This window comes from Lynx rufus, unplaced genomic scaffold (assembly GCF_022079265.1).
Source record: "Lynx rufus isolate CCGP_SWC_20201006 ecotype Redwood Valley unplaced genomic scaffold, mLynRuf1.p SCAF_2, whole genome shotgun sequence".
Taxonomy (NCBI): domain Eukaryota; kingdom Metazoa; phylum Chordata; class Mammalia; order Carnivora; family Felidae; genus Lynx; species Lynx rufus.
The window spans coordinates 119876050-119902264 of NW_025814834.1; the positions used below are offsets into that span (position 1 = coordinate 119876050).

Sequence of the window (26215 nt, forward strand, 5' to 3'; positions counted from 1 at the left end):
TTGTAGCACTGGCTAATACAAATTCAGGGTCACAGTTTCAATTCCTAATAGTTTGACGACAAGGGCTTTATCACCTCTCTGACACTGTAGTCAACCGTATTAGTCTTAGTCACCAGACAGATCAACTTAGAGGGAGGATAGCCATTACTAGTTCTAGAATACCACTGGACCACACAGGTTCTAGCAGTGGTGGGCCAGGAACCCTACTTCCCTCTCACACTCTAAAACTGTATTTTTAAGTTTTCTAAAGAATGTTTCCATTAAGAGCACGAGAGTAGGAGCAAAGACCTCAGGTCTTGTTCAGACACTGCTACTTGGTGGCTCTGCAGACTTGCCCTCACTTTATCTTAATTAGGGGTGGGCTTAAACCAGCATTGTCTGACCTAGTTCATTTGTAGGACTTTCATATGATTAAACAGATGTGAGTAATATGATAAATTTTTAAAAGTTGGAGTCTATAAAAATTTTCATAGTCTTTCTCAAGCTTGCTTAGTGATTCATCTGCTTGAATGGACTGAGTACCAAATGCCTGGAGAAATAGAATTCTCTTTAGTCAAGCTTTCAATTATCCCCATCTTCTATGAAGTAATTTCCTTTGGTCTCTCGGTAAATTTTTTTTTTTTTTTTTTTTTTTTGCCATTTGGTTTATACCCATTTACATGACTGTCACTTTATTCAGAGAAATCAGCCATGTTGCCGTGTAACAGAACAAATGTCGAATATCACAGTAGCTCGTGGTAGGGATGCATAAAGCAAGATGTGATTGATGTCTGTCCCGCTCACCAGGCTGTAAATAACCCAGAAGCAGAGACACTCTGTCTCTTTTTACTCACAGCTATATCCCCAGTGCCTAGTTTAAGACCCAATAAGTGTTTTGAGTGAGGAAGAGGAACCTTAAGGGACATTTTGAAGAGGCAAATAGTTAGTCATACTATATTTCAAACAGGAGACTGTTCAGTTGAACATTCAGTTTTAAAGCTGGGAGTCTTCTATTTTAATAGCTAAGGGATTTGGCAGCAAGGAGAAAGAAAAGAAAAAGCTCAATATATAAAGTACAGAGAAACACACTGTGGGCAGTTAGGATGAAGCTTGGTGTGCTGGTTTCACTTTTCATAAAAGTGAAAAATCAAGAGAAAGGAAATAATGCTGTAAATGTGCAGAGCAGGAGGAAGAATTTGAAAGGCTGGTAAGTTTAATTAGTAATAATGCCATCCCATTTTCGGACAGCTTTTTACATATATAATGTACTCATGATACGACACCCATAACAACCTAGGAAGACAGGTTGCTCAAGTGGAATCAGCCTCATTTTACAGATGAGGAAGGAAATTCAGAGTTTGTAATTTACCATGTTCAAAAGCTTGTAGGTAGTGAGATTGGAACTTGACCCATATCTTTAGACTGTGAGCTTAGTATTTTCTTATGTTCCTCACCCCAACCTAGTTTTCCTAGGAAAACTTTTTTCCCCAAGAAAAAAGTAACTGAATTTAAATTTAATTAGGTGATCTTTTATCTGTTCTCCCTATTAATCCAGCATGGAGCAGGGGAAAATCTACTCCCCTCCCCGCCTTTTTTAAAGAACCAGTGAATAGTTGTCCAAGTAGACATTTATCTTCAGTGGGATTTTATTTCATAAAAATACTTTGAAGTACTTGTGAGGTAACTGTGAAGGCATGTCATGTCGTTGGCATAATGAGTCACTTTAACTGTCTAGCTATTCTTGAGGTAAGAGAAGACAGAAGATTGGGGGATTTTTTGTTTGGTGAGTCTGTATGATGAGCAGATACATGGCCAGCTGCTGGCTGTTGAACTGAAATAATGAAGTAGGTCTGTTCTGATGACCGTGTTCTGTGGAAGAGCTGATCACTTCTGCCTGAGAATTCATTATTTTTTCTTGTTCTTCTGTAACCAGGTTTTGAAGGGATCACCTGTGAGCGGAATATTGATGACTGTCCTAACCACAAGTGTCAGAATGGAGGAGTTTGTGTGGATGGGGTTAATACTTACAACTGCCGCTGCCCCCCTCAGTGGACAGGTATGCACGCTGTGGTGACTCAGTCAGAAGGGGATGTGGGTTGGTGACCAGAGGCAGGCTGCTAGTGAAGTGAGCATCTTTTACAAGGCTCTCTGTGCTACATCATTGGGTATAGTGCTAACCCCATATGTTCTCTTATTATGTTCATTTAAAGAAAAATATTTTTACAGGTATTTATTGGGCAGCTGCTCTGAACTCAGCACCATGCTGAGGTGTTCTGGCAGGTATGAGGGAAGAGCATGACTGACAGACTCTGAGGTCTGGGAAAAGCAGCACATTGCCTGGAACATAGCAGATACTTAATAAATATTTGAGAGGATGAGAACATAATTAACTATGAAAATATAAATGTTCTTACCACACTTACAAACAAATGGTTACTATCTGAAGTAATGGATGTGTTAACTCACACATATATCAAATCATCACATTGTATACTCTAAACTTCTACGATGTTATATGTCAACTATATCTCAGTAAAGCTGGGATAAAACCTACAACTTGTTAAGTTTTGGTGTAGTATCAAAGAATAATCATAATTGTATGAAAAAGCTGTTGAAATACTCTTCCTTCTTCCAACTAAAAAGTGAAAATAAGTTATACACACTACAAGAGTTCAGAGCTTATTCATGGACAGAAATCTGTTTCATCTTATTGTCATGTTTTGTAATTATTCAAAGGATAATTGCAGGGCAGGTACTGTTGATGACATTATTATTTAAAAAAAAATTTTTATTTTTAAGCTTATTTATTTTTGACACAGAGAGAGAGTGCAAGCGTGAGCAGGGGAGGGGCAGAGAGAGGGGGAGACACAGAATCCAAAGCAGGCTCCAGGCTCTGAGCTGTCAGCACAGAGCTCGCCACGGGGCTCGAACTCACGAGCTGTGAGATCATGACCTGAGCCGAAGTCGGACATTTAACCAACTGAGCCACCCAGGCTTGATGACATTATTTTTATGACACCCGTCGACATTTCTAATTTTTTTCCTTTTTTGTATCCCCTTTTGCATGTACGATAGATTTTTCTGCCTCTGACATTAGAAGAGTAGTCTTGCTTAATTTTACAGCCTCTTGGAAGTGTCTGATGTTGTCTCAGGCAGATTTTCCACTTATTTTTGAAAGTTAAGTGATTTTATGCAGACATTTGGTTCTAATTTCTGTTTACATCTGTTTATCTAACTGAAAGTGGAAACAATTAAGAGCTGATTAAGTGACTAAGAACTGAGCCCTTTTGAGAGAACTTGATGATTTAATGTGGAAACCCAAGAATAAGCTAATGTCATAAGGAAGAAACTCCAGCACCAGGGAGGGATTTTGCCCAGCAAAGAAGTCTTAATGTTGGATTGCCGCCATTACTACCTGGTATTCTTTAGTCTCCAAATTGCTTTCCCTTATCTGTAGCAGCTAATTATTTAGAGTACTCTTTAGAGCTGTACACTATGAATAGAAAAAGATTGAAAGGGTTTAAAACTTTAATAACATGATTTCCTGGAAGGGCACACATTTTTGCTTTTAATCCCCAGATTGTTCTTTCTAATACTTTTCTACTGGGTTTCCCTAGTATTGGACTTCCTCTAGAATTTCTTCTTGGTGTCTTGATCCTAGGACCTCACTCCCAACCCTCTGCTCTTTCTGTCATATTCTCTCTCCTCTTTAGCTTTTGCCATTTCTCTGGTAGGTTTTTTCAGAGGCCATTTTTTTCAATTCAAAAAAATTACTGTGAAGTAATGATAATAACTGGAAAGATTAAAATTTTTCTCTTTTTAATGATCCTTACAGTGATATTGGACAGGATGAGATGCTTGTTGGGAATTTGACCCCATTCTAATAATCTCCTTGCCCTGTGGGAGAGTGTCTCTTTGTTGTATTAGGTACTAAGGCTTCTGATGCCAATAAAGATTAAATGCTATCGTGATTTCATTGCTGATTTTTCTTTGATACTACACTCAGTTTTCTGCTTTGATATTAACTAGGAAGGTGCAATCTTGGGGAAAGCTCTGCCAGTGAAATGATATTTTAATACAGTTTCATACCCCAGGATTTTTAAGAAGTACCTCTTTATATGAACATCCTTATAGGATGTTTCTTTCTCCATGTGTGTGTGCATTTTTTTAGAAAGGTTGGCAGAAATGCTGGATAAGTTCACTGTGGCAATATTTATTTCTTTTGATGTGCTGTCATTTAAAGTGACTCTCAGTCTTCGGTTTCCCACCACAGATTTCCTTCCTCTTTTTTCACTCATGCCAATTCTTTGATTTCTAGTGGCAGCCTTTTTTTTTTTTTTTTAATTTTTTTAACATTTATTTTTGAGAGACAGAGACAGTGTGAGCAGGAGAGGGGCAGAGAGAGAGAGAGACAGAGACAGAGAGACAGAGAGACAGAAAGAGAGAGAATCTGAAGCAGGTCCCGGGCTCTGAGCTGTCAGCACAGAGTCTGATGCAGGGCTAGAACTCATGAACCGCGAGATCATGACCTGAGCTGAAGTCGGACACTTAACCGACTGAGCCACCCAGGCGCCCCCAGTGGCAGCCTTGTTGTTTGCTATCCCCATCATTGACAGGGTCAAGTCCAAGGTCCTTCCTCTGTTATATGAATTCCTTCCTGGCCCCAGCCCTGTTTGCTTCTCCATTCTTCTCATGCATCCAACAGCGCTTCATACTCCAGCAATAAGAACTGCTTCCAGTTCTCCCACATCTAACCACATCCTATGTCTTCACTCACACAGTTCTTTTTCTACAGCTTTCCCTTCTCCGCTCCTTTCCCTGTAGTCCTCACCAGTTTTGCCTGCCTGGTTTAGGTCAGGTGACTGCCTCCTTCAGGGAATTTTCCATGACCTCCCTCCAGGTTGAGCTAGGTAGGTATTCTCTGGGTTCTCTTACTACCCCATACATTCATAGGTGACAGTGCTCACCACATTCGTATTGGCTTTATTAAATGGTTGAGGTGAGGAAGACACTGAGTTACGGGGTGACTGAACTGTTGTTGAGGACACCACTTACTAGAACTCTTTACAGACCTTTGTTCTCAGTAGCATACAGCTGAACTGTTCACCATCCCAGCCCTCACCTCATTCTGAGAAGAATAAAAAGAAAATTGGGCATCACAGTGTTCCTATTTCTATTGATATCAGAGCTATAAATTCAGATTAATATTTTCTGTTTTATACAAATTAAAGAAATGAATGGGACTGGGCTGGGAGTTAACTGTTTGTTAGTAACCAGATACTGTGCTAATTACAGTGTTTTATTTTGTGTGATCTTTGTGATAACTGTATTAGGGGTAGTGTTTATTAAATATGATGATGGATATTTAGAAGGGTTAAACAGTTTACTCAAGGCACATAGTGGTTGGGTTAGGGTTTGAATCTAGACTTGTTGAACTCCAAGTCTGTGCTCAAATCTGTGGTCTTTTTTCTATACAAATTGACTCTATGGGTTGTTTTTTAAAATTTTTTAAAGATTTTGAGCCTTTTTATTTTATTTATTTAAAAAAATTTAATGTTTTTATTTAGTTTTGAGAGAGAGACAGACAGACAAACAGAGCGTGAGCAGGGGAGGGGCAGAGAGAGAGGGAGACACAGAATCCAAAGCAGGCTCCAGGCTCTGAGCTGTCAGCACAGAGCCCAACGTGGGGCTCAAACTCATGAACTGTGAGATCATCACCTGACCTGAAGTCAGACGCTCAACTGACTGAGCCACCCAGGTGCTCCTGAGTCTGTTTAATAGACTAAGTTCAATTTACAGTTCTATTATTTTAGAAAATGGTGATTTATTCTTTGATTGTTTTCCATTTTAGAAATTTTTCTGGTTACTTTGAAATTAGAAGTCAATATTGAGTTAATATTTTATTCAGTCTGGTGATTTTTTTTTTTTTTTTTTTTTTTTTTTTACTGTATCCAAGAGCCTTATTGCAGCTTTGTTCAGAACTCCTCCTATAATTTGTAGCTGTAGTGTTGAAGTATGAACTGTTATTTGATCTGGCTTTTGACGCAATAGTAAAGAAGGGTTGGAGTTATCTACTAGGAGAGGAAATGAAGTTCTAAGTATCTGAAAAAGAATGGATGGGATTAGGGGCGCCTGGGTGGCTCAGTTGCTTATGCATCTGACTCTTGATTTTGGCTCAGGATGAGGTCAGGATCTCATGATTTGTGGGTTCGAGCCCCGTATCACACTGCGCTGACAGTGCAGAGCCTGCTTTGAAATTCTTCCCTGTCCTGCATGGCACTGTCTCTCAAAATAAATAAATAAATAAACTTGAAAAAGAATGGATGGGATTACATAGCTGAAGAAATTAGGTATCACTTTGAAATAAAAGAGATTTGTAAATTTGCCATGTTTTTTTAATTATGTTTTTTATTTTAATTCCAGTGCTGTTAACATACAGCATATTAGTTTAAAAAATTTTTTTAAATGTTTATTTATTTTTGAAATAGAGAGAGACAGAGCATGGGCAGGGGAGGGGCAGAGAGAGAGGGAGACACAGAATCCTAAGAAGGCTCCAGGCTCCGAGCTGTCAGCACAGAGCCTGATGCGGGGCTCCAACTCATGAACTGTGAGATCACGACCTGAGCCTAAGTCGGATGCTTAACTGAGCCACCCAGGTGCCCAGCATTATATTAGTTTTTAATGACAGGAGCCCGATAGGTACTGTGTTGTTTTATAACTGCACAGATGCAGAAGGTTTGGTCTTTTGTAGCAAGTTCTGGGCTTCAAGATGACCAGAAATGTTTTCCAAGTCTTTTCATGGTTTGATTTGGGATAAATGAGTCAGCTTCCTTTTCTTCAGAAGGCTTTATTTGCTATCCATGGAGCTAATATCTCTTAGTTACTTTATTGGGGTATTGGGAGAATAAATGGCTCAATGAAAAGCTTTTTGAGCCTTTCATTTATCATGTAAATTAAATTTCATTTAAATGTAATGGTAAATTACAATCACAACTGTGAATTGTACTTTTCTTGTAAAAAACATTGTAAATCCATGCTGTTTGATACGGTAATCATTAGCCATATTTTGCTGTTGAGGATCTGAAGTGTGACAGGTTGAATTGAGATGTGCTATAGCTGTAAAATACCTGATTTTGAATTTTTTAAATAGTTTACTTATTTTAGGGAGACAGACAGAGACAGAGTGTGGGTGGGGGGAGGGGCAGAGAGCTAGGGAGACACAGAATCTGAAGCAGGCTCCAGGCTCTCAGCTGTCAGCACAGAGCCCGATGTGGGGCTTGAACTCATGAACCATGAGATCATGACCTGAACCGAAGTCGGATGGTTAACTGACTGAGCCACCCAGGTGCCCCTAAATACCTGATTTTGAAAACTTAGCATGCAAGATAAATGTAAAATGTCTTGCTAATAATGTTTTAAATATTGGTTAGATACCAAAATGATAGTGTTTGGGATATATTGAACTAGATAAAATAAGATACGAAAGTTGGTTTCATTGGTTTCTTTTTCCTTTTTTTAAGTACTAGCAGAAAATTTTAAATTATATCTGTGTGTTTCATGATACTCCTGTCGGACAGCACTACGTCAGGTGGGAGGGTGTTCTGTAGGCATTACCATTGCTGCTACTGTGCTGGAGCATCATCTCTCATCCGGGGGAGTAGAAGGATAGACTTGCAACTGTCTGCACAGGGGGGGTTGGGTTGGCCTCATCAGAAGAAAGCATGTCGGCCTTGTTCTGGTGTGATTTCCACATCAGTTTGGGACAGAACTGTGTTCTGATCTAGTCTTTTCACCTGACATGGCCATCTAGAATAGTATCAGTTTGTACCTTCAAAAGCTACCACTCTTCTGGATGAACTAAAGCCCAGGTGAAAGAAAGAAATTGGTGTTGGGGGTTGGGCAAATGGTTTCCTTTATTTATAGGGATTTTATTGTAGAGAGAAGTCTGAGTAGTTGGATATTCCTTTAGGAAATGGAAATAAACCTAAGGATTTGATGAAGCCTGAGCACAAATGTCTTTACTATTACTGTATTTGGCCCCAAGATATCTTATGAGAGAAGTTCTGCTCTGGCAGATATCCACTTAAGAGAAAACAAAGTTATAAAAGGCCCCCAAATTAATTAAAGCAGTGTAGATTAATGTTTTGTCTACATGGATAGCTATTTGGATTTTCTTTTTAAAGGTTCATTTCCTTCAGAATTAAAGTTGCCTCTAGACTCAACTCACAAATTCCTCTCTGGCAACTCTTGGTTTGGGTTCACTCCTAGGGCAGATGTGATTTATTTTCCTGTGCTTGTTATTAACCCAGAAATGTAATTTCAGCTTGGGCTTGGAATAGTGCTCTGGGACGCTAAGCAGAAGTGAACAATGGAAGTTAGGTGGACATGAGTCAAATAAAACCAACCACATTTTCTCTCCACTCTCCTTTTATAACATGATGAGCCCGAAGAGTTGGTTACAATTCCCTTTATTGTTAGTTGCTCCAATTTCAGTAAAAACTTTTGGCATGAATCAGCAAGTACATATTGCCAAAGGTGGTGCGTGAGCTCCTGTGTCTGGGAATGGAGTCTTTTCATGGCAGTATTTTGATTTTGAATTAGATGTCTCATTTCAGTCTCACCTCTGGTTGGTGACAAGCTGCTCCCTAGGATGAGACTTTTGTCACAACCACTTCTCTGTTTGTTAAATACTGTAGGATTGGAGGGTTTTGGTTGAGAGTGGAAACTATTCGTATCTGGGACTACACAAGTGTTCTCATTTGTATTTTGCATGAGGGAACGGGAACATAAATCTCCCATTTCAATTTCTCTGCTGTGAACTTGATTGTGAGGACTTGATGAAAGCCTGTTTTCTGGAATTCTCCTTCCCCACCCAATTTCAGTTTTCTGTCAGCTGGGCAGACCGTCAGGGTGCTGACCTGAATCACCCTCATCCCAAAGGCCTCAGAGTTGATGAGTGGTCATGTTGGTGTGAACAGGGGTGAGTGGTTAGGATAGCCCCCCACAAAATGCAGGAGGCGAGAATGAGGGATTTTTTGTGCCCTGGTGGTCCATGACTCCATGTCCGGCATTGGCTGTCTCCAAGGCTAGATCCATTTTCACTCCATGGCTTTTCAAGCTCCCACAGAATGGTTGTAAGATAGCTTCTATAACATATTTATTGAATATACTGTTATATCCAGTATACTATGCTGGATGCTATAAAAGACACAGAGAAGAAAGAAATCAATTCTTTTAAGAGTGGTCAAATTCACTAGGAAGAAAGAAGAAAGTCTATATGTAACCACAGTAGGAGGTAGAAACTATGAATCAACATGAGTTTGAAAGAAGAGATGGATAGGAATTGGGGGCCATCTAAGTAGTTGGTTGGATGAAGGGGGAAACAGAGCAGAGTTAGCTTCTGTTTTGAATCTGCATAATGGGAGAATGTGGATTCTACTGACAGAGACAGAAATGGACTAGAGATGCTGGTGAGTTTTCCAAGAGAAAAACACTTAACAGTAAGACCCAGGAGGTCAAAATTAGAGGCAAGGGCTCTAGACTCAGATTTTGAATGTTGCTTTTGTTTGCCCTGGGAACGTTTCAGGTCTGTAAGGGAAGTGTGTGGTATGAGAACAGAAAGTTTGGATCTAAATTGTGAAAAATGTCCACATTTCAGAAAGTGGAGAAGGAAAGGGATCCAAAGAAGGAAGGTGGGGGAAGGGGGATGTGTGCCTGTTGGGAAAAGCTTTGCCATGACAGCATCCCTGAGCCAGGGGCTGCATTTTAAGACTGTGCCCTTGACTCAGCTCTGCATGCTTCTGTGGTGGCATCTGTGATATTTTACCACTGTTACTGGTTTATATGCTTACCTCACCTGAGAGACTCTCAGCCTCTGGAGGATGGGGGTGGTCTTACTTATTTTGGCATTCTCAGGACCAATGGTAACAAATAGTAGTTTTTGAATGAATGACCACCAAGACACTGAGATAAGAATGATAACTGCAAAGAGTTAGTAAGCATTTTTGAGGTCATTGGAAATCTTCTAAAATGTAGTTTTAGTATAAAGGAGAGAAGGAAGCCAAATTGCAAGGGGTTAAATTGGGGGGTGGGAAAGGTGGGTGTGGAGGAAGGAGAAAGGGGAAGAGTGGGTATAGATCACTTACTCAAGAGTTTTGTAAGCTAAAAAGGGGAGAAATGCAGGGCAGTAGCTGTAGGGGACAGAAACTTCATTCATTCATTCATTCATTCATTCATTCATTCATTCATTCATGCATTCATATGATAGACCATAGAACCTAGGCTAGACTGAAGTAAGGCAGCTAGAAGGGGGTTGGCTAATGAACTGGGTTATTTAGGAGGGCTTGACTCTTACAAGTGTTAGTAGGGGATAATTAGGTGAAATGGTTGTTGGGAATGGGAAAGGAGAGAAATGGGAAGTTATCATCAGAGTTGAAGTACCAAATTTGAGAACGTAGGGTTGGAACAATGAGTGTCTCATAATTAGATCCAAAATGTGAATGTGCTTGTGATATGGAGCAGATATGGAGGCTGTTGGGTTGAGAAAAGTAAGAACTCTTGACTTAGATGACCTTATTAGTCCTCAACTCAGGTAGTTAATTTAATGGGAGATGGGAAGAGAAGGAGTAAGATTTTAAGTCACATGTGTAAGTCATTCAGGGAGGTGGAGATTGGTCTATGAGGACAACAGAAAGATGCGAGATGATTTAAACTATTAGTATTTAGGGGCACCTGGGTGGCTCAGTCGGTTAAGCTTCCGAATTCAGCTTAGGTCATGATCTCGCTGTTCATGGGTTCGAGCCCCATATTGGGCTCTGAGCCTGGAGCCTGCTTCAGATTCTGTGTCTCTCTGTCCCTACCCCCAGCTCATGCTCTGTCTCTCTCTCTCAAAAATAAATAAACATTAAAAAAATTTTTAATAAAAATAAATTATTGGTATTAGTTTTTTTTAAAATATGCCTGTATAGAAAAATTTGCATATGAATCCATCTCTACTTTTTAGTGTCAAAAGTGAAACTTTTGCATATACTAATTGCCTCTTCTGTAAGATGAGGAATAAGCATACTTTTAGTTTCATTATATCTTGTTTTCATTCTCCAGATTTTGTTTATATGATCTGGGATTTAAAAATTCATACTAGGGGCGCCTGGGTGGCCCAGTTGGTTGAGCGTCCGACTTCCGCTCAGGTCATGATCTCACGGTTCGTGAGTTCGAGCCCCGCATCAGGCTCTGTGCTGACAGCTCAGAGCCTGGAGTCTGCTTTGGATTCTGTGTCTCCCTCTCTCTCTGCCCCTCCCCTGCTCAAGCTCTGTGTGTGTGTGTCTCTCTCTCAAAAATAAATAAACATTAAAAAAATTTTTTTTAATTCCTACCATAGCATTGCTGTTGAATTTTAAAATCTTATGCCTTTTCTTTTTTTATTTAAACTCAAGTTAGTTAACATATAGTATAGTCTTGGCTTCAGGAGTAGAACCCAGTGATTCATCTCTTACATATGACACCCAGTGCTCATCCCAGAAAGTGCCTTCCTTAATGTCCACCACCCATTTAACTCATCCCCCCACTTACCTCACCTCCTGCAACCCTCAGTTTGTTCTCTGTATTTAAGAGTCTCTTATGGTTTGCTTCCTTCCGTTTTTATCTTATTTTTTCTTCAATTAAAAATAGAACTACCCTATGACCCAGCAATTTCACTACTAGGAATTTATCCAGAGGATACAAAAATGCTGATTTGAAGGGGCACATGCACCCCAAAGTTTATAGCAGCACTATCAACAATAGCCAAATTATGGAAAGAGCCCAAATGTCTATCGACTGATGAATGGATAAAGATGTTTGTGTGTGTGTGTGTGTGTGTGTGTGTGTGTGTGTGTGTGTGTATATATACACACACACACACACACACACACACACACACACACACAAACATATATATATATATATACATACAATGGAATACTACTTGGCAATGAAAAAGAATGAAATCTTGCTATTTGCAACAATGTCGGTGGAGCTAGAGTGTATTATTATGCTAAAGGCAGAGAAACATATATGATTTCACTCATGGAATTTGAGAAGCAACAGCTAATCATAGGGGAAGGGAAGGAAAAATAACTTATGCATTTTCTTTTAAACTTATTCTTGATATTTACATTGTTTTATAATCTACTTTATAATATTTTAGACTTAATTTTATATGTAACTTGTTTTTTGTTAACTACCAGTACAATTATGTAACAGCCTTTTCATTCCTGGATTCTTTATTTTGGTTTATTTTTTCAGTCAAATGAATACATCTTTGAGTAATTTTTTCCAAATGTTGCATGTTGGCATGTCTTCAGAGCTCTTAGATATTTGAAAAATACCTTTTGATTTAGTTGCCTTCATACACAAATGGCATGTATTCTAGATATTGAATTCTTGGGTCACAAATCAATCTTAACAGGTTCCTAGACATTGTTCCTTTGCGTTTTGCGAACATTATAGGGATGTCCAATGTCAGACAAGTCATTCTCTCTCCTTCCCCCCCCCATCTCCTTTCCCTTTAAAATAAAATCTTTAACCAGCATGGGTCTAGATATACCCCTATTATTTTTTCTCCTAGTACTTTTGCCCTTTGGATCTGCAGACTTAGGGGTATTCTCCCCTCAGAAAAGATTATCTTTTTCATTTTTTTCCCATTTGTATTGTGTCTTCTATTATCTTTAATTAGGTCTTCATTCTTTCTCGTAGCTATGATCTTCTTCTTGATATTTTAATTTTCTTGTTTTTCCTTTGCATTTTATGAGCGCTTCCTAAGCATTTCCTTCATAACATTAATTTATTTTTCTTCATTGTCAGTTTGTCCTTCATAGCTTCCGACTATGATATTTATTTGAATTGCATTTTTATATTCTTACAATATTAACTCGTTGTATCTAGGTCTATTTCTCCCTTTTTCTCAGCCTGTCCTTCTTCATCAGAGTCCAGTGTCCTGTATTATTTTTCATCTCTTTTTAAAACCTACATTTGTCTACATTTATTGAGAATGTAGAGCCAACTCTTTCTAAGATGTATTAATTTCTGGAAGTGAACTTTTTCACAAGTACGCATCTTCCTCTACATTTACATTCTCCGTCTTTCGGATTGCAGAATGTTTCAATAGGCCCCATGTTGGTTTTTTCCGTTTTACTCATTCTGCTCACAGTCACTGCTGCCCATAGAGTTGGTTGATTCTCTTTGGAAGCCCTGCTGCAGTGAGGTGAGGGGCTCTTTATGTAAACTGGTTTAACAGCCCAGCAACCCAAGAAGGTGGTGAGAGAGCTGGAGTGTGGGCCTCCTAGCAGGGGGACTGAAGCTTGGCACCATTCTCCTCTTCTTGTGTGGAGAAGCCTTTGTGCCAGGGGTCAGCTTTCTGAACATCCAGCATTGGCACAGCATCGATTGCTCTCCATACAGGGGCTAACCCTGGGTGCTCTTTGGTGCTGCTGCATCCGGAATTTGCCCCAGATGCACTGCAGACTCTCTCGTTGCTATAGCGGCCACAGGAACCCCAGGACTCCCCAGTGCTTTAAATTGCTATTGACCTGGAGGGGTGAGGTGGAGTTCAGTCCATTCTCCTCACAGCAGCAGAGTGGGCTTTCTGAAACACAAATTGGGTCGTGTTGTTTCTTTGCTTAAAATGCTTCAGTGGGTCCTCCTTGTCTTTGGATAGAGCTCCCTCTCCAGCCATACCTCGCCTGATCCATGCCTTGTAAGTGAACCACACTGACTTTTTTTTCATTCACTCAAATGAGGCATGCTTTCTCTTCTATTCAGACCCATATACATACACTTACTTCTGCCTGAAATACTCCCCACTCTACCCTCTTTCTACACACGCTTCCACACACATTCACACTCACAACCCGGTTAACATATAAAATCTCTTTCTTTCCTGTTAACACAATTTAAAGTTTATTCAACTGTATTGCAAGTGTGACCTTAAGGTAGCATCACATGGCATACTTCTGAGTTTATTCCCGAGATATTCTGTTGTACTTATCTCTGTCTGTTTTATAGATCCATGTAGTCTCTGGAGCTAGGGTCATCTGGGTTTGGGTCACAAAGCAGTGAACAAATGGGTAAAAGAACTTTAGAAATAGTTAAAGCAGGAGATCACTGATCTTCAAATACCAAGAAAACTACTGCCATTGCTGTTAATATTTAGATATAAATTCTTGTTGTAGATGCAACCTTACTTAGGTGGTTCAAAGGGGTAGTTTGTAGGAAAATAGAATGTCAAAAAACATTACACTTCTTTGACATGGGCTGTCATTAAGTCCCACGATTGTAGCTTGCCAATGGAACATACTATCCCCAACTGGACCTTCAAAACATAGTTCTTCTCTATTCTCCTACTTTATGCCCCCAAGGCAACCTCTATCCGTTAGAACATTTAGCACTCTCTATTATAATTGTGTTTGGTTGTAAAACCCCTATTTGCAGGGTAGAAGCCCCAACTGTTTTGTTTACCAGTATAACCTCAGTGTATGTAGGGTCAGGGCCTGGCACATGGTATATATGCATTTATTGAATGAATGAATGAACAAGAACATTAAAAATTTCAGTTTTTGTTGGCCCAACCTTATCTTTCCAAATTCAGGGCTGTTACTGGGTTCTGTCAGAGCCTCTTCTCCCTACTTCCTGAGATACTTTAGTATTTTTCTTTGGTGTAGACCAGGTCTGTACTACATCTGTGAAACCAGCCTAATTGTATGAGAAGATTACATTTGACAACAATATACGTATGTATCACAGAATCTGGTACCTAAAAATTACTTAATAAATATATTTTTACTATTTGAAGTCAGTAGCAGCATTAAGGAATAAAGAAAACATGGATTCTTTGTCTACTTACCTTCATGCAGATGGAGGTAATTAGAAGAGGAGGGGGGCCATCTACTGAAGAGGGCTGACTGGGGTATAGTCTTTAGGGAAATCTTAGGTTTCAGTTGAAGAGGGAAGGTATCTGCCATAGTGTAGAATTACTTTTGAGACAGTTGAAGGATTAGGATCAAAAGGCAAGATGAATTGGATGTGTCATAAATGGAATGGAGTTCAGCAAATAAGGAGGGGATAGAATGAGAAGCTTGGGTATTGACTGGTTAATGTCAATACAGGGTAATGGAAACTTTGGGAGTATGAATAAAGGTGCAAGGGAGATGATTGGAAAGATGGTTCTTATTTTGGCATTAGAATGACCTAAGTAAAATAAGACAGGTCCAGATAAACTTTTGCTTAACAAATACTTTTGAATACTTCTCAAGAAGTATTATTAGCTGGCCACTATGCTAAGTGATGGGGATTCACTGATGAAGTTAATTGCTACCACCCATTTCTTCAGGGAACTTATAGTCTAGTGAGGAATACAGACATAAATCATATATTTAACTATAAAATTTTGAACTGTAATAAATGCTTTCACAAAAAGCAGGGGTTATTAGGAGAGCATATTAACAGGCAGAACTAGTTGATTTGGGGGTAGCCCTGTAATGTCTTTTTGAGCAGGTGACATTTTAGCTATGGACAGTGAGTAAGAATTAGTCTGGGAAAGGTAGAGATGAGAGTGTTCCAGACATGGGGAACACCATATGCAAAGACCCTGAGGAAAGACTGATCATTTTGAGAAATGAAAAAAGCCAGAGTGGCTAGAGCTAGTGGTGTTTCCAAAGGAGAGACTAGAGAGATTGGCAGAAAAAATGGATAGCATTTAGAATTTCATCCTAACTATAATGAAGTCATCAAACCCTTTGTCATCAAAGGATTTGATCAGGCAAATAGTACAATCCATTGTACACATTGAGATCATTCTGGTGATTCTTTAGGAAATATATTGGTCAGGATACAGGGAAACCAGGCTTTTGAGGAGTCTTAGAAAAGCTGATGGTGTCTAGGATTGGGGCAACATTCACTGAGATTCTTGCATTTATCTGTATGTATATCCCCGCCTCCCACATTATCCCCTTAGCCACTTGCATACCCCCAGGCCTCTTATACACATTCATGTGTTTGTGCATTAGTGCACATGTTTTCTCATTAGGCAGAACCTGTAGATTCCAGAGTTTATACAGAATGCTTCAACCAGCTCTAGACCCAGCCAGGACTAGGACAGTCAAGCTTATCCTCTGATCTTACACTTCTGCAGTGGAATAGAGCATCTGTGCATAGAGAAGGTTCTGTAGGACAAGGTTATGGGTGTGCTCTGCTATGATATGGAAAGATGGAACCTCCACACTTAGGAGCTTGGGTGATCGTTGGCTGGAAGGAGATACTGGAGACTGAATTCTCGTGATTTAACCACAACAGAGGAGGTAGCAGGGCCAGAGCAAGGGCCTGCCAAACTCATTTTTTATATTATTCTTCATGTGCTGATTGTTGTTGCAATGAGAGTTGACCCTTAACAGGGCCACTGATGTGATAAAAGTTTTTCCCACACACTTCACAGTTGAGAGATGACTAGGCAGGGAAAGGACTTTATCCTGAAGTGCTAAGGGTCAGTGATCATTTCTTTTCTGTTTTTCCTTTCCTCTCACTTCACAGTCACTTGTAACTCCAAGTCAGATTGGTGGTTTGTTTGTGGTACCTTGAAAGAGCCATAATGAGCTGTTTGTATCCCAGTGTGTTGCAACTCATAAGTGGTGTCTGTTTAGAGGTCCATGGCTCACTGGGCTAGAGCTTGATGCTGATGAAGCCTCAGTCATGGTTTCCATTTCAGTACAGCCCTCTTGGGTTCACTCTCTTATATTAACTTCCAGAGGCTGTGCCCACAATCTAACTCATTCATCCGTTGATTTTAAGACCGTAGGATGAGGCAGTAAGAAACGATCGACATGAAGGTGACCTACTCCAACAAAACTAATGCAGCAGACATATTTTCTGATGGTGGGTTTTTAGTATTGTCTTCCTTAGTAGCACTACTGAAGTACCTCGCTTTTCCCCTGTGTTTCTCAATCCTGCTCTGTCTCTCAACAGCCAGCTCAGAGTCCCCTTCCTTATTCAGATGACTAACTTAATCTGCTATGACCTCACACCCCCAACATCCTTTTCAGCACTTGATGATTTCCATTTTTTAATTTTGTCTATTTCTAACATTCCTCCAACTCGTTGTGCAAATGTGGACAAGTCACCGCACCTTTCTGGCCCTAGTTTCCCCGTGTGTAAAATGAGCACATTACATTAAATCTGAAGTCTAAGGTCTGTTTTACCCAGTGCCTGGTAAAGTGCCAGATATATAAACTGAGGTGAATGGCAGCCACAGTTCCTGTCCTCAAGGAGCATATAGTCTAATAGGGGCAGAGAAAAAATAAATAAATATATTATTTATTCTGTAAAGAATAAATATATGTATGTATTCGGTAAAGGATAAATATATGTATGTATTCGGTAAAGGATAAATATATGTATTCTGTAAAGGATAAATATATGTATTTATTCTGTAAAGAATAAATAAATACAAAAGTTCAACTTATGATGGTGGCAGGATAGAGTGAATTAAATAGATGCATATGGAGAAAATTGGGAAGATGTGAATTTGGATATCTAGTTAAGTTATAAGAGAAGTCAAAGAATGGGAAGTTACTAGCCATATAAATAAGAGGGTGAAGAATATTTTGAGGTGGTGAGAACAGGATATGCAGAGGTTCTGAGGTAAGAAAGAACTTAATGTTTGAGCCAACAGTAAGTCATTGTGTCTGGAGTAAAATATAGCAAGGGAAGGTGTAGATTTGAGATATATTTAAGAGGCAAAAGTGATCAGCCAGAAAATTATCAGGAGCTATGGGTGGCCCTAAGTGTTTAAGGTATCAGCCGAGGATTTGGTACTGTGACATTTCTTACCAAGTTAGCCGAGACTCATGGTGGCAGTAGAGAAGGTAGTTACTAATAACAAGTTACTTCTTTTCTCTTTTGCTGTTGGGAAATGGGAAGGGCCTAGTAGCCCAGTTCCTTAGCCTCAACATTAAATAGCAGTAGCTTGCAATATCTGGCAGGTGGAAATTACTAAGAGGGATAATTGATGCCCTCAAAAACTTGCCTAACAGAGCTTTGTGCAACATATTTTGGAAGTCACCAGCCAAGTGTGTGTGTTGACACAGATGATATCCATGCTGAGACTTGTTTGAGTGGAACATTTAGTAGCTTGGTAGGGCATGGATACAACATAGCTCTCCCTTTTCACCAGATGCGTTTGTATGCTGGGTAGCTCATAACTTAGTTCTGTCTCCTTCTCTCCCTACTAACAGAGAGCCATTTGTTTTAGTCCCTCCTATATTCTAGACTAATCTTCAAATGCAGTTTTGATCATGTCTTTCCCCATGTGTGAGCCTATAATAACTCCCCCTTGCTTGTTGTATCACATTCAGAATTCATACTAGAATTCAAAGCCTTAAATGATCTCCAACCTTTCCTCTTTTTAAACCCCAGCCAAGGAATACCCTTCAGTCATTTTGATGTCTTCAGGACCTAGTCCTACCACCCTCAGTGAGCCTTCTGCCTCCAGCTCAGGTTAATGCTTTCTTGCCATGGAGTAGTGGGGAGAGCCAAATGACCTCAGACCATGCACCAACCCCTCCAGATGACCACCGTAAACTCTTCCTATTTCAATATTCAGTGACTTTCCGCCTTTATTCTCATCTGTACCAAGGGTGTTCTTTAATTATCACATGCTTCCTGCCTTCTCAGCGTGCTTTATGATCCTAGGATCAGAGATCTAGCCTGCAGATCTTGTTGATTGAAAGCAAGGCTGGAAACTTTGCTGTAGTGAGAAGGGCAGTAGATTTGGAGCCAGACTGATCTGGATTTGAATGGCAGTGCTCTCACTTACTAGTTTATGACCTTTCTGACCCTCATGTTTCTTATTCTTAGGCTTCTGCATTGATTTCCTCCTGTGCCAAGAAGTGGTGGCCTGAAGGAGGGGCAGTATCTTAGCAGGCATTCCAGTGGGAATTTTGGAGCAAGCACTTGTAGTGGCCTCCCAGCTTACCATTTTCCTCATTCTGGTTTGTAGAATTGGAATGAAGAGTAAAAAAATTCTGGCAGAAATGAGTCTGAGAGGGAATGTTTTTCTGGAGAAATGTTCCTGAATCTTAGAGAAAAATGACCCATTTTGTAGAAAGTAATTTATAAGCCAGTGTGCTTTTGGCTCTCTAGATTTGGTTACTCTGACAAACATTATCTAACAGATAGATATACAGTTCTCAGGTGTTCTAATCTTCAACAACAATCCCATTCAAAAAATAGCAAACTGTACCTAAAAGTACATTTGATTTTTGGATAATAATTTGAGTGTTGAATTTTTCCAGTAATCTGATCATGGGAGTAATGATTTGAGTCCTTCCCATCCTTCTTCACCCTCTTCACTTCCTCGTGCCTTCATGAACTTGGGAAACTGAGACACACAAAGACGGTTTTGATACGGTCAGACTCACACCTCAAATCTTCATTAAAAGTAGGGGTGCCTGGGTGGCTCAGTCAGCTAAGCATCTGACTTCGGCTCAGGTCATGGTCTCATGGTTCCTGAGTTCAAGCCCCGTGTCAGGCTCTGTGCTGACAGCTTGGAGCCTGGAGCCTGCTTTGGATTCTGCATCTCCCTCTCTCTCTCTCTGCCCCTCCCCTGCTTGCACTCTGTCTCTCTCTCAGAAATAAATAATAAACATTAAAAAAAGAAAAGAGTTTTAGAGGTAGGCAGCTCTGGTTTAAATCCTGCTTCCCCTGCTCTCCCTGCCTGACACCAGTTATTTTACCTCTCTGAGCCTATTTCCTCGACTCTAAATGAGATAAATTTTGTGACAGCTCAGCACAATGCCTGGTTCAAAGCAGGGAAACAATGACTCTTGGTTTCCTTTCCCAGGGGTGCCAAATATCCATTCCAAGCATTGTTTTATTTACCTAGTCTGTCTTACTATAATACTTAAGTGTCTGAATATTATGTTATGTAAGAAATACATACGAGATATTTTTAAACGCACAGTGTCCTATACTCAGAACTATCACAGAGCCAGTCAAAAAGAAAAAGAACATCCAAATTGCTCAGATTCACCACGTAAGTTTGGTTTGAGGGTACCCTAGATATTTGAGTTAGCTTAAGAGACAAGACTCTCAGTAATTTCCAGGTTACAGTAACTCTTTACCTACTTCTTAGTCATGTTTTCATTTCTAAATCCCACCTGTATCCTAATTACATGTCTGTCTTTACTCTGATGCAGCATTTCTGCCTGTGTTTTCTGCAATAAATGACATCATGTGCCCTGGGGGAAGTGATTGCCGGTGCGTGTATGCAGACTCACTCACTCCCTCAGTTCGTATTAGTTAATACTGGGGGGTGCAGTTGACAGACCCCATCTGAAATTAGGGAAACCTATTGAAAGGGCCATCTCTCATTATGAGCATTTGGGCTTCAGGAACAACTGGAACCAACAACTTGAATGCCACCATGGTTCTGTTTTTCTCTTCTGTGCACTTCTGATTCACCCCTATCACTTTACAGACCAGCCACTTTATCCTTTTGGTCCATGTGGCAAAGGGTCCCTCGTCCAAAAATTTAGAAAAGGGACATAGTGATAACAGCTTGTGTCAGATGCCCATCCTGGGTCAGTCAGCTAGATTAGGAGGTCATGATCGTGTAAAGATATGGTGACTCCTTCAAGAATTATATGGATGAAGTGGGGTGAGGAGAAGCACACAGAATGGGGGTGATGAGCACAGAGTTCCAGAGATGCCCACACACCCATCCTGCCATCCTGGTCAGTGAGATTTTAGCTAGGGATACAAAAAAATATTCCTGAACTGAGGTTGTTTACAGCCAAGTGATGGGAGATGGATGTAGAATCAAGTAAGTGCAATAGAGTAATGCTAGTTCTTTTTTTTTTTTTCTTTTTTTTGAGAGAGAGACAGAGTAGGAGTAGGGGAGGGGCAGAGAGAGCGGGAGACACAGAATCCGAAGCAGGCTCTAGGTCTGAGCTGTTAGCACAGAGCCCAACACAGGGCTCAGGCCCACGAACCATGAGATCACGACCTGAGCTGAAGTCAGTCGCTTAACCGATTGAGCCACCCTGGCGCCTCAGATGGTAGTTCTGTAATAATGGGTGTACAGGTTAGAGTAGGGTAAAGAATAGACAGTCAGGTTAGATCAGATACAACTAACTTCTGTTAGCAGTGATGGGTACACAGCTGGGCACATTGAAGGCTTTCTGAAAAGAGCCACTTGAGTTACTGTTAGGAATTCTAGGGACTAGGGATAGCCTTGGCATTTTCTGAGTATAAACATCATGTGCTTTTTTATTGAGAGGCCTCTTCACCAGCATGCCTTTTTAAATTATTCATCGAATTCTTTAACAAAGATAGAATTAAAGGACACCTTGAGGGTTTTTTTTGTTTTTTTTTTTTTTGGAGTTTCAGCCACTTGTGTTGTGTTTTGGAGAATTCAGATGATCTGAACATGAGTTCCCTTTGATAGCTGTCTAAACTGATATTCATCAATTTGTTTCATAATCCATGTGGTCTGGCACTAAATTGCTTGTTAATCACAGATTCCTTGCTTGTAAGCTGAAGACATGCTTTTGTTCCTTGTCACAGAGCCCGAGAGCTTTTGTCATAGGCCCCATCTTTTGCTGTTATAGTGACCTGCATTATATCCATAAGTGGTCTCGCATATTGTCCTTCAGTTTGCTCTTTTTCAGACAGATCAAACCAATCCTTTTTCCATCTTCTATATCACTGGGTCAGTTTTCTGCATCTTATTCCACAAATCCACATCCTTGAAGGTTGGGTGCCACAGGCTGTGCACAGTTTGCTCCAATTTCGTCCGTCATCTTGGTGTTGCCTTTCACCTCTGCAGTTTACCAAAGCTTTTCATGTCCTTCATCTCTGCTGCCTACCCTCTCTCATCCTTTCTTTTATTTCTTAATTAAACTTTTCGTTTTGAGATTATCATAGTTTCACATGCAGTTATGAGAATTAATACAGAGAGATACCCTATATTGTTTACCAAGGCTCCCCCAATGATAACATCATCATGCAAATCTGTTGTACAGTATCATAACCAGGATGTTGATATTGATACAATCAGGATATAGAACAACTGCCTTGACATTTTGACATTTAGATTCCTTGTCATCATTCACTCCTGTTTTTCATTCCTCTCCTTTACTCTTCGTCCCACTTCTCACTTACATATTCATTGCCCCAGGGATTTAACTGAGTTAAGGATGCTGCAAGACTAATTTTTTCTTTAATAGGTTGGCTAAATTCTCACGTCAGAATTTCTAGGAATGGCAGTTTCCATTCCTCTTTATTTGTCTGGAATAGATATCATGTGGATTGTCTATGGTAGCCCTAAAATTCACATGAAGACCTGGTCCGCTGTGAGTTCCGCTTGCCTGAATTTCAGGCAGGTCACATGAGGATGAGGCATGTGCGGGAGCTGGTGTGGTACTAATTCTTTGGGACTTCAGAGCCCCAATCAAAGGCACTTTCTTCCCCCAAAGGACAGTTCTGCACAGAGGATGTAGATGAGTGTCTGCTGCAACCTAACGCTTGTCAGAACGGAGGCACCTGCACCAACCGCAACGGGGGCTATGGCTGCGTGTGTGTCAATGGCTGGAGTGGAGACGACTGCAGTGAGAACATCGATGACTGCGCCTTCGCCTCCTGCACTCCCGGCTCCACGTGCATTGACCGCGTGGCCTCCTTCTCTTGCATGTGCCCTGAAGGAAAGGCAGGTGAGGCCAGCAGGACAGAACTGGAGTTCACGGAAGGGGCCGGGGAGCATTCAGGATCTTTTAATGAGCATCTGTAGGAACATGTTAGTCAAGTGTTAATTCTGGAAGTGTAATTGCTAGCTCAAGTGCTATGAAAGTAGTCTTCTTTAGGGCGTTTGGCTCTCATCTTAAATCTGCATACCTCAGTTTTTCATCCCCCTAAAATGAAAGTTAGTAACTATTGCCTTGGGAACTTCTGTTGACCTCCTTAAGATTTGAGGCTGAAAAGCACCTCAGGAATTAAGGTTAATTTCTCAGAAATTAAGACCAAATTACCAATAAATGGATTTAGGAACTTCATTTTGAGAAGAACTCTTTTACTCAGAAGGAGTTGGGAGGAGAGAAACATTTGAACGCATTCCAACTCTCAGTGTCTGTGGAAATATTCCTCTAAGGGAAGAATTTTACTAACTGCAGAGTTAGTTGCTCTAGTCTCTGAAGGTAACAGCTCCCAGTCCTAGGGGTAGATAGCAGTGAAGGGAGGAATGTGACAGAAGAAGATAGCTTAACTGAGAATTTTGTACCTAGCACTTTTGAAATGTTCTCATTTCGGCCTTTGGAAAGGCCCCACCTCTAGCTTTGTAGACGAAGCGTTAGTTACCTGTTCTTAAGCTAATTGCAGACTGGAAAATCCAGTTCCCATGTGAATTACATGGAACATGGGACCTAGTAATACCTTTAGAGTCCTGGGGGCACTTGAGCCAGGAATGTTGACACTATTAAAAAGCTACTCTAGTGTAGGCTTATGATGTTCAGCTGTTTTTTGTTTTTGTTTTTGTTTTGTCTTCTGAGGCTAGTCAAATCCTGGTGGCCCCATGATCGTCAGGTAGCAAGCATAATTTTAGGAAAGTAGTTGCTAAATAAAATATAATAAAATATAAGATACATGCAGTATTTGGAATATGTAGTAAAAAATTATTTGTTGTTTATTTGAAATTCAAGTTGAACTGGACATCCTCTATTTTTATTTGCTAATCTGGCAGCCCTCTCAGAAGGCTCTCTCCATTTTCATGTCACCATCCTCTGACCATCTCACTTTATGGCCTAGGATGCCTGTACCCTTGAGGAGAGGTCTAGCTGGGGGCTTAGGGTCAGAGCACGAGGGTTGTCCACAGAAGCTCCTTGCTTGCTGCTGGCTGCAGCATGTCCCTAAGGTAGGATTAGGCAAAGGGGAAGTTGCCTCTAAATCTCCATGTTGGACTTTGGTGAGGTGAGCATAAGATTTTCCCAGCTCCATGAAAGAGAAAACTCTTCCTCAAGTAAGGGACATTTTTTCTTTGTTCTCCTTGTCCCACCCTGTGTGACAGGTCTCTTGTGTCATTTGGATGATGCATGCATCAGCAATCCTTGCCATAAGGGGGCACTGTGTGATACCAACCCCCTGAACGGGCAGTATATTTGCACCTGCCCCCAAGGCTACAAAGGCGCTGACTGCACAGAAGATGTGGATGAATGTGCCATGGGTAAGTACATGGAACCTTCCCTATGCCTCATGGTGTCTGTCGGGCTCAGTGAGCATTCAGACAGAAGCACATTTTACTCTAGGAGCATGTTACACCCAAACCTCCGATCTCTCCTGTTACATGCTTACTGTTTATAACCCCCCAATGTAAACATATATTCTCTTCTAAGAACTGAGTAAATGGAAAGTCTGTACCTGATTCCTAACAGGAAGCCCTACCCAAGTGACAGTTCGGGCAAAAGAACAGAGATGCACAAGAGTTGAAATTGCTTTAGTCTTGCCTTGCCTTGGCTTCTTCCTTTCTTCTTTGTATTTTAAGGAAGAAAATAGTAAATTGAGAACCGGATTATTAAAGGCCTAGCCCTAATTCTGTCATTATGCAGAGTCAGATCCACTTCTGCAATCCATATTTGTGGAAATTCTATCAAAGTACTTTGATTCCAGTAATTGGTGCTTGTGTTTTCTAGCCAATAGCAATCCTTGTGAGCATGCAGGAAAATGTGTGAATACAGATGGTGCCTTCCACTGTGAATGTCTGAGGGGCTATACAGGGCCTCGTTGCGAGTTGGATATCAATGAGTGCCATTCCGACCCCTGCCAGAACGATGCGACCTGTCTGGATAAGATTGGAGGCTTCACGTGTCTGTGCATGCCAGGTACATGGGCCCGTCAGTATGTGGGATCTAGACAAGAGACAGTGCCCTGCAGTTCTCTTAGGCGGAGCACTCAGTACAGGGTGGCAATCCCATGAGCTCTGTCAGCATTTAATTCCCAATAATGACAGGGTTCCTAGCCAAGGGGACCCTTAAGGAGTAAGGCAGTGCTAGAATTCTTAGAGTGATGGACACTAAATTAAACAAGTCCATATATCAACATCAGTTACATGTAAGAGAAAAATTCAGAAGTGATTGTTTTTATGCAAATATTCTTTGGTTTAACAAAGGATTTACCATAACAGTCCTATAAATAGCAAGGTTTCCTAATCTCTTGATACATTATAAATACCATACTATTCCATTTATAAAAATTATTTTACCCGTAATTGTTTAGGAACTTGCTATTTATCCGTAGTAATGTGCATAGTGTTAGTTGTACTCTGGAGTGCTTCTACAGAAACCATTTCTTGAATTCTCAGAGAGCACAGGTAAGTCCAGTTTAAAATGACATTTGAGGGGCGCCTGGGTGGCTCAGTCAGTTGAGTACTGATCCCAGTATTGTGGGATCAAGCCCCTTGTCGGGCTCCACGCTGAGCATGGAGCCTGCTTAAGATTCTGTCTTCCCCTGCCCCTCTGCCCCTCTCCCCCACTCGTGTTCTCTCTCTCTAAAAAAAAATAATAATAATTTAAAAAATGAAAAAATGACATATGATAGTGGCTGCTTTACTTGATTAAACCTGCTAGCCAGTCTAGCACTGGAAGGCCCTCCTGACCTTGACTTGTACCCTGAGAGCAACAGGATCTCCAGGTCAGCGGGTCTGTGTGAACATTGATTGGGGACCCTATGGGCCTGGCACTGCTCTGAAAGTGAAGCAGGGCCTGGTCAGAGAATGTGGGAGTGTCTTTGCTGGCATGCTATACCAGTGTCTTTGGAGGTAACCTTTTCTCCCTCTTCACAGTGATGTGCGTTTCTCACCGTATGCTCCTATGTCACTGACACTTGCAGTGACTATTTCCCATCAGGGGAGACTCCGCTTTGCCTTCTCCAGAAATGTTCATGCTCGTAGAGGATGTAGTCATCTGCAAATTTGTGCTTTCTTGGCTAGAATATGCCTTTCTTTCTAAGCCACTTGTGTGGTCTAATTTGTTCAGGTTTCAAAGGTGTGCATTGTGAATTGGAGATAAACGAATGTCAGAGCAACCCTTGTGTGAACAATGGTCAGTGTGTAGATAAAGTCAATCGCTTCCAGTGTCTGTGTCCGCCTGGTAAGTGCCCACCACCTGCCCCTGTTTTCTTTGAAAGCACAAAGCTGACTGACCACAGGGAAGGGAGGAGGAGAGAA

General features: G+C 40.7%; 1 protein-coding gene and 1 pseudogene across 2 annotated transcripts in view; one reads left to right on the forward strand and one right to left on the reverse strand.

Moving 5' to 3' along the window:
* Positions 1–26215, forward strand: part of NOTCH2 (notch receptor 2) — a 162588-nt gene that overhangs the window by 81667 nt on the left and 54706 nt on the right. For both annotated transcript variants that reach the window (XM_047086030.1, XM_047086031.1), the window contains exons 5-9: positions 1913–2035; positions 22482–22715; positions 24062–24217; positions 24684–24872; positions 26025–26138. In XM_047086030.1, the coding sequence (XP_046941986.1) occupies positions 1913–2035; positions 22482–22715; positions 24062–24217; positions 24684–24872; positions 26025–26138 (816 nt within the window). The remainder of the gene's footprint in view (positions 1–1912; positions 2036–22481; positions 22716–24061; positions 24218–24683; positions 24873–26024; positions 26139–26215) is intronic.
* On the reverse strand, positions 13953–14309 carry LOC124516605 (ubiquitin-conjugating enzyme E2 D3-like; annotated as a pseudogene).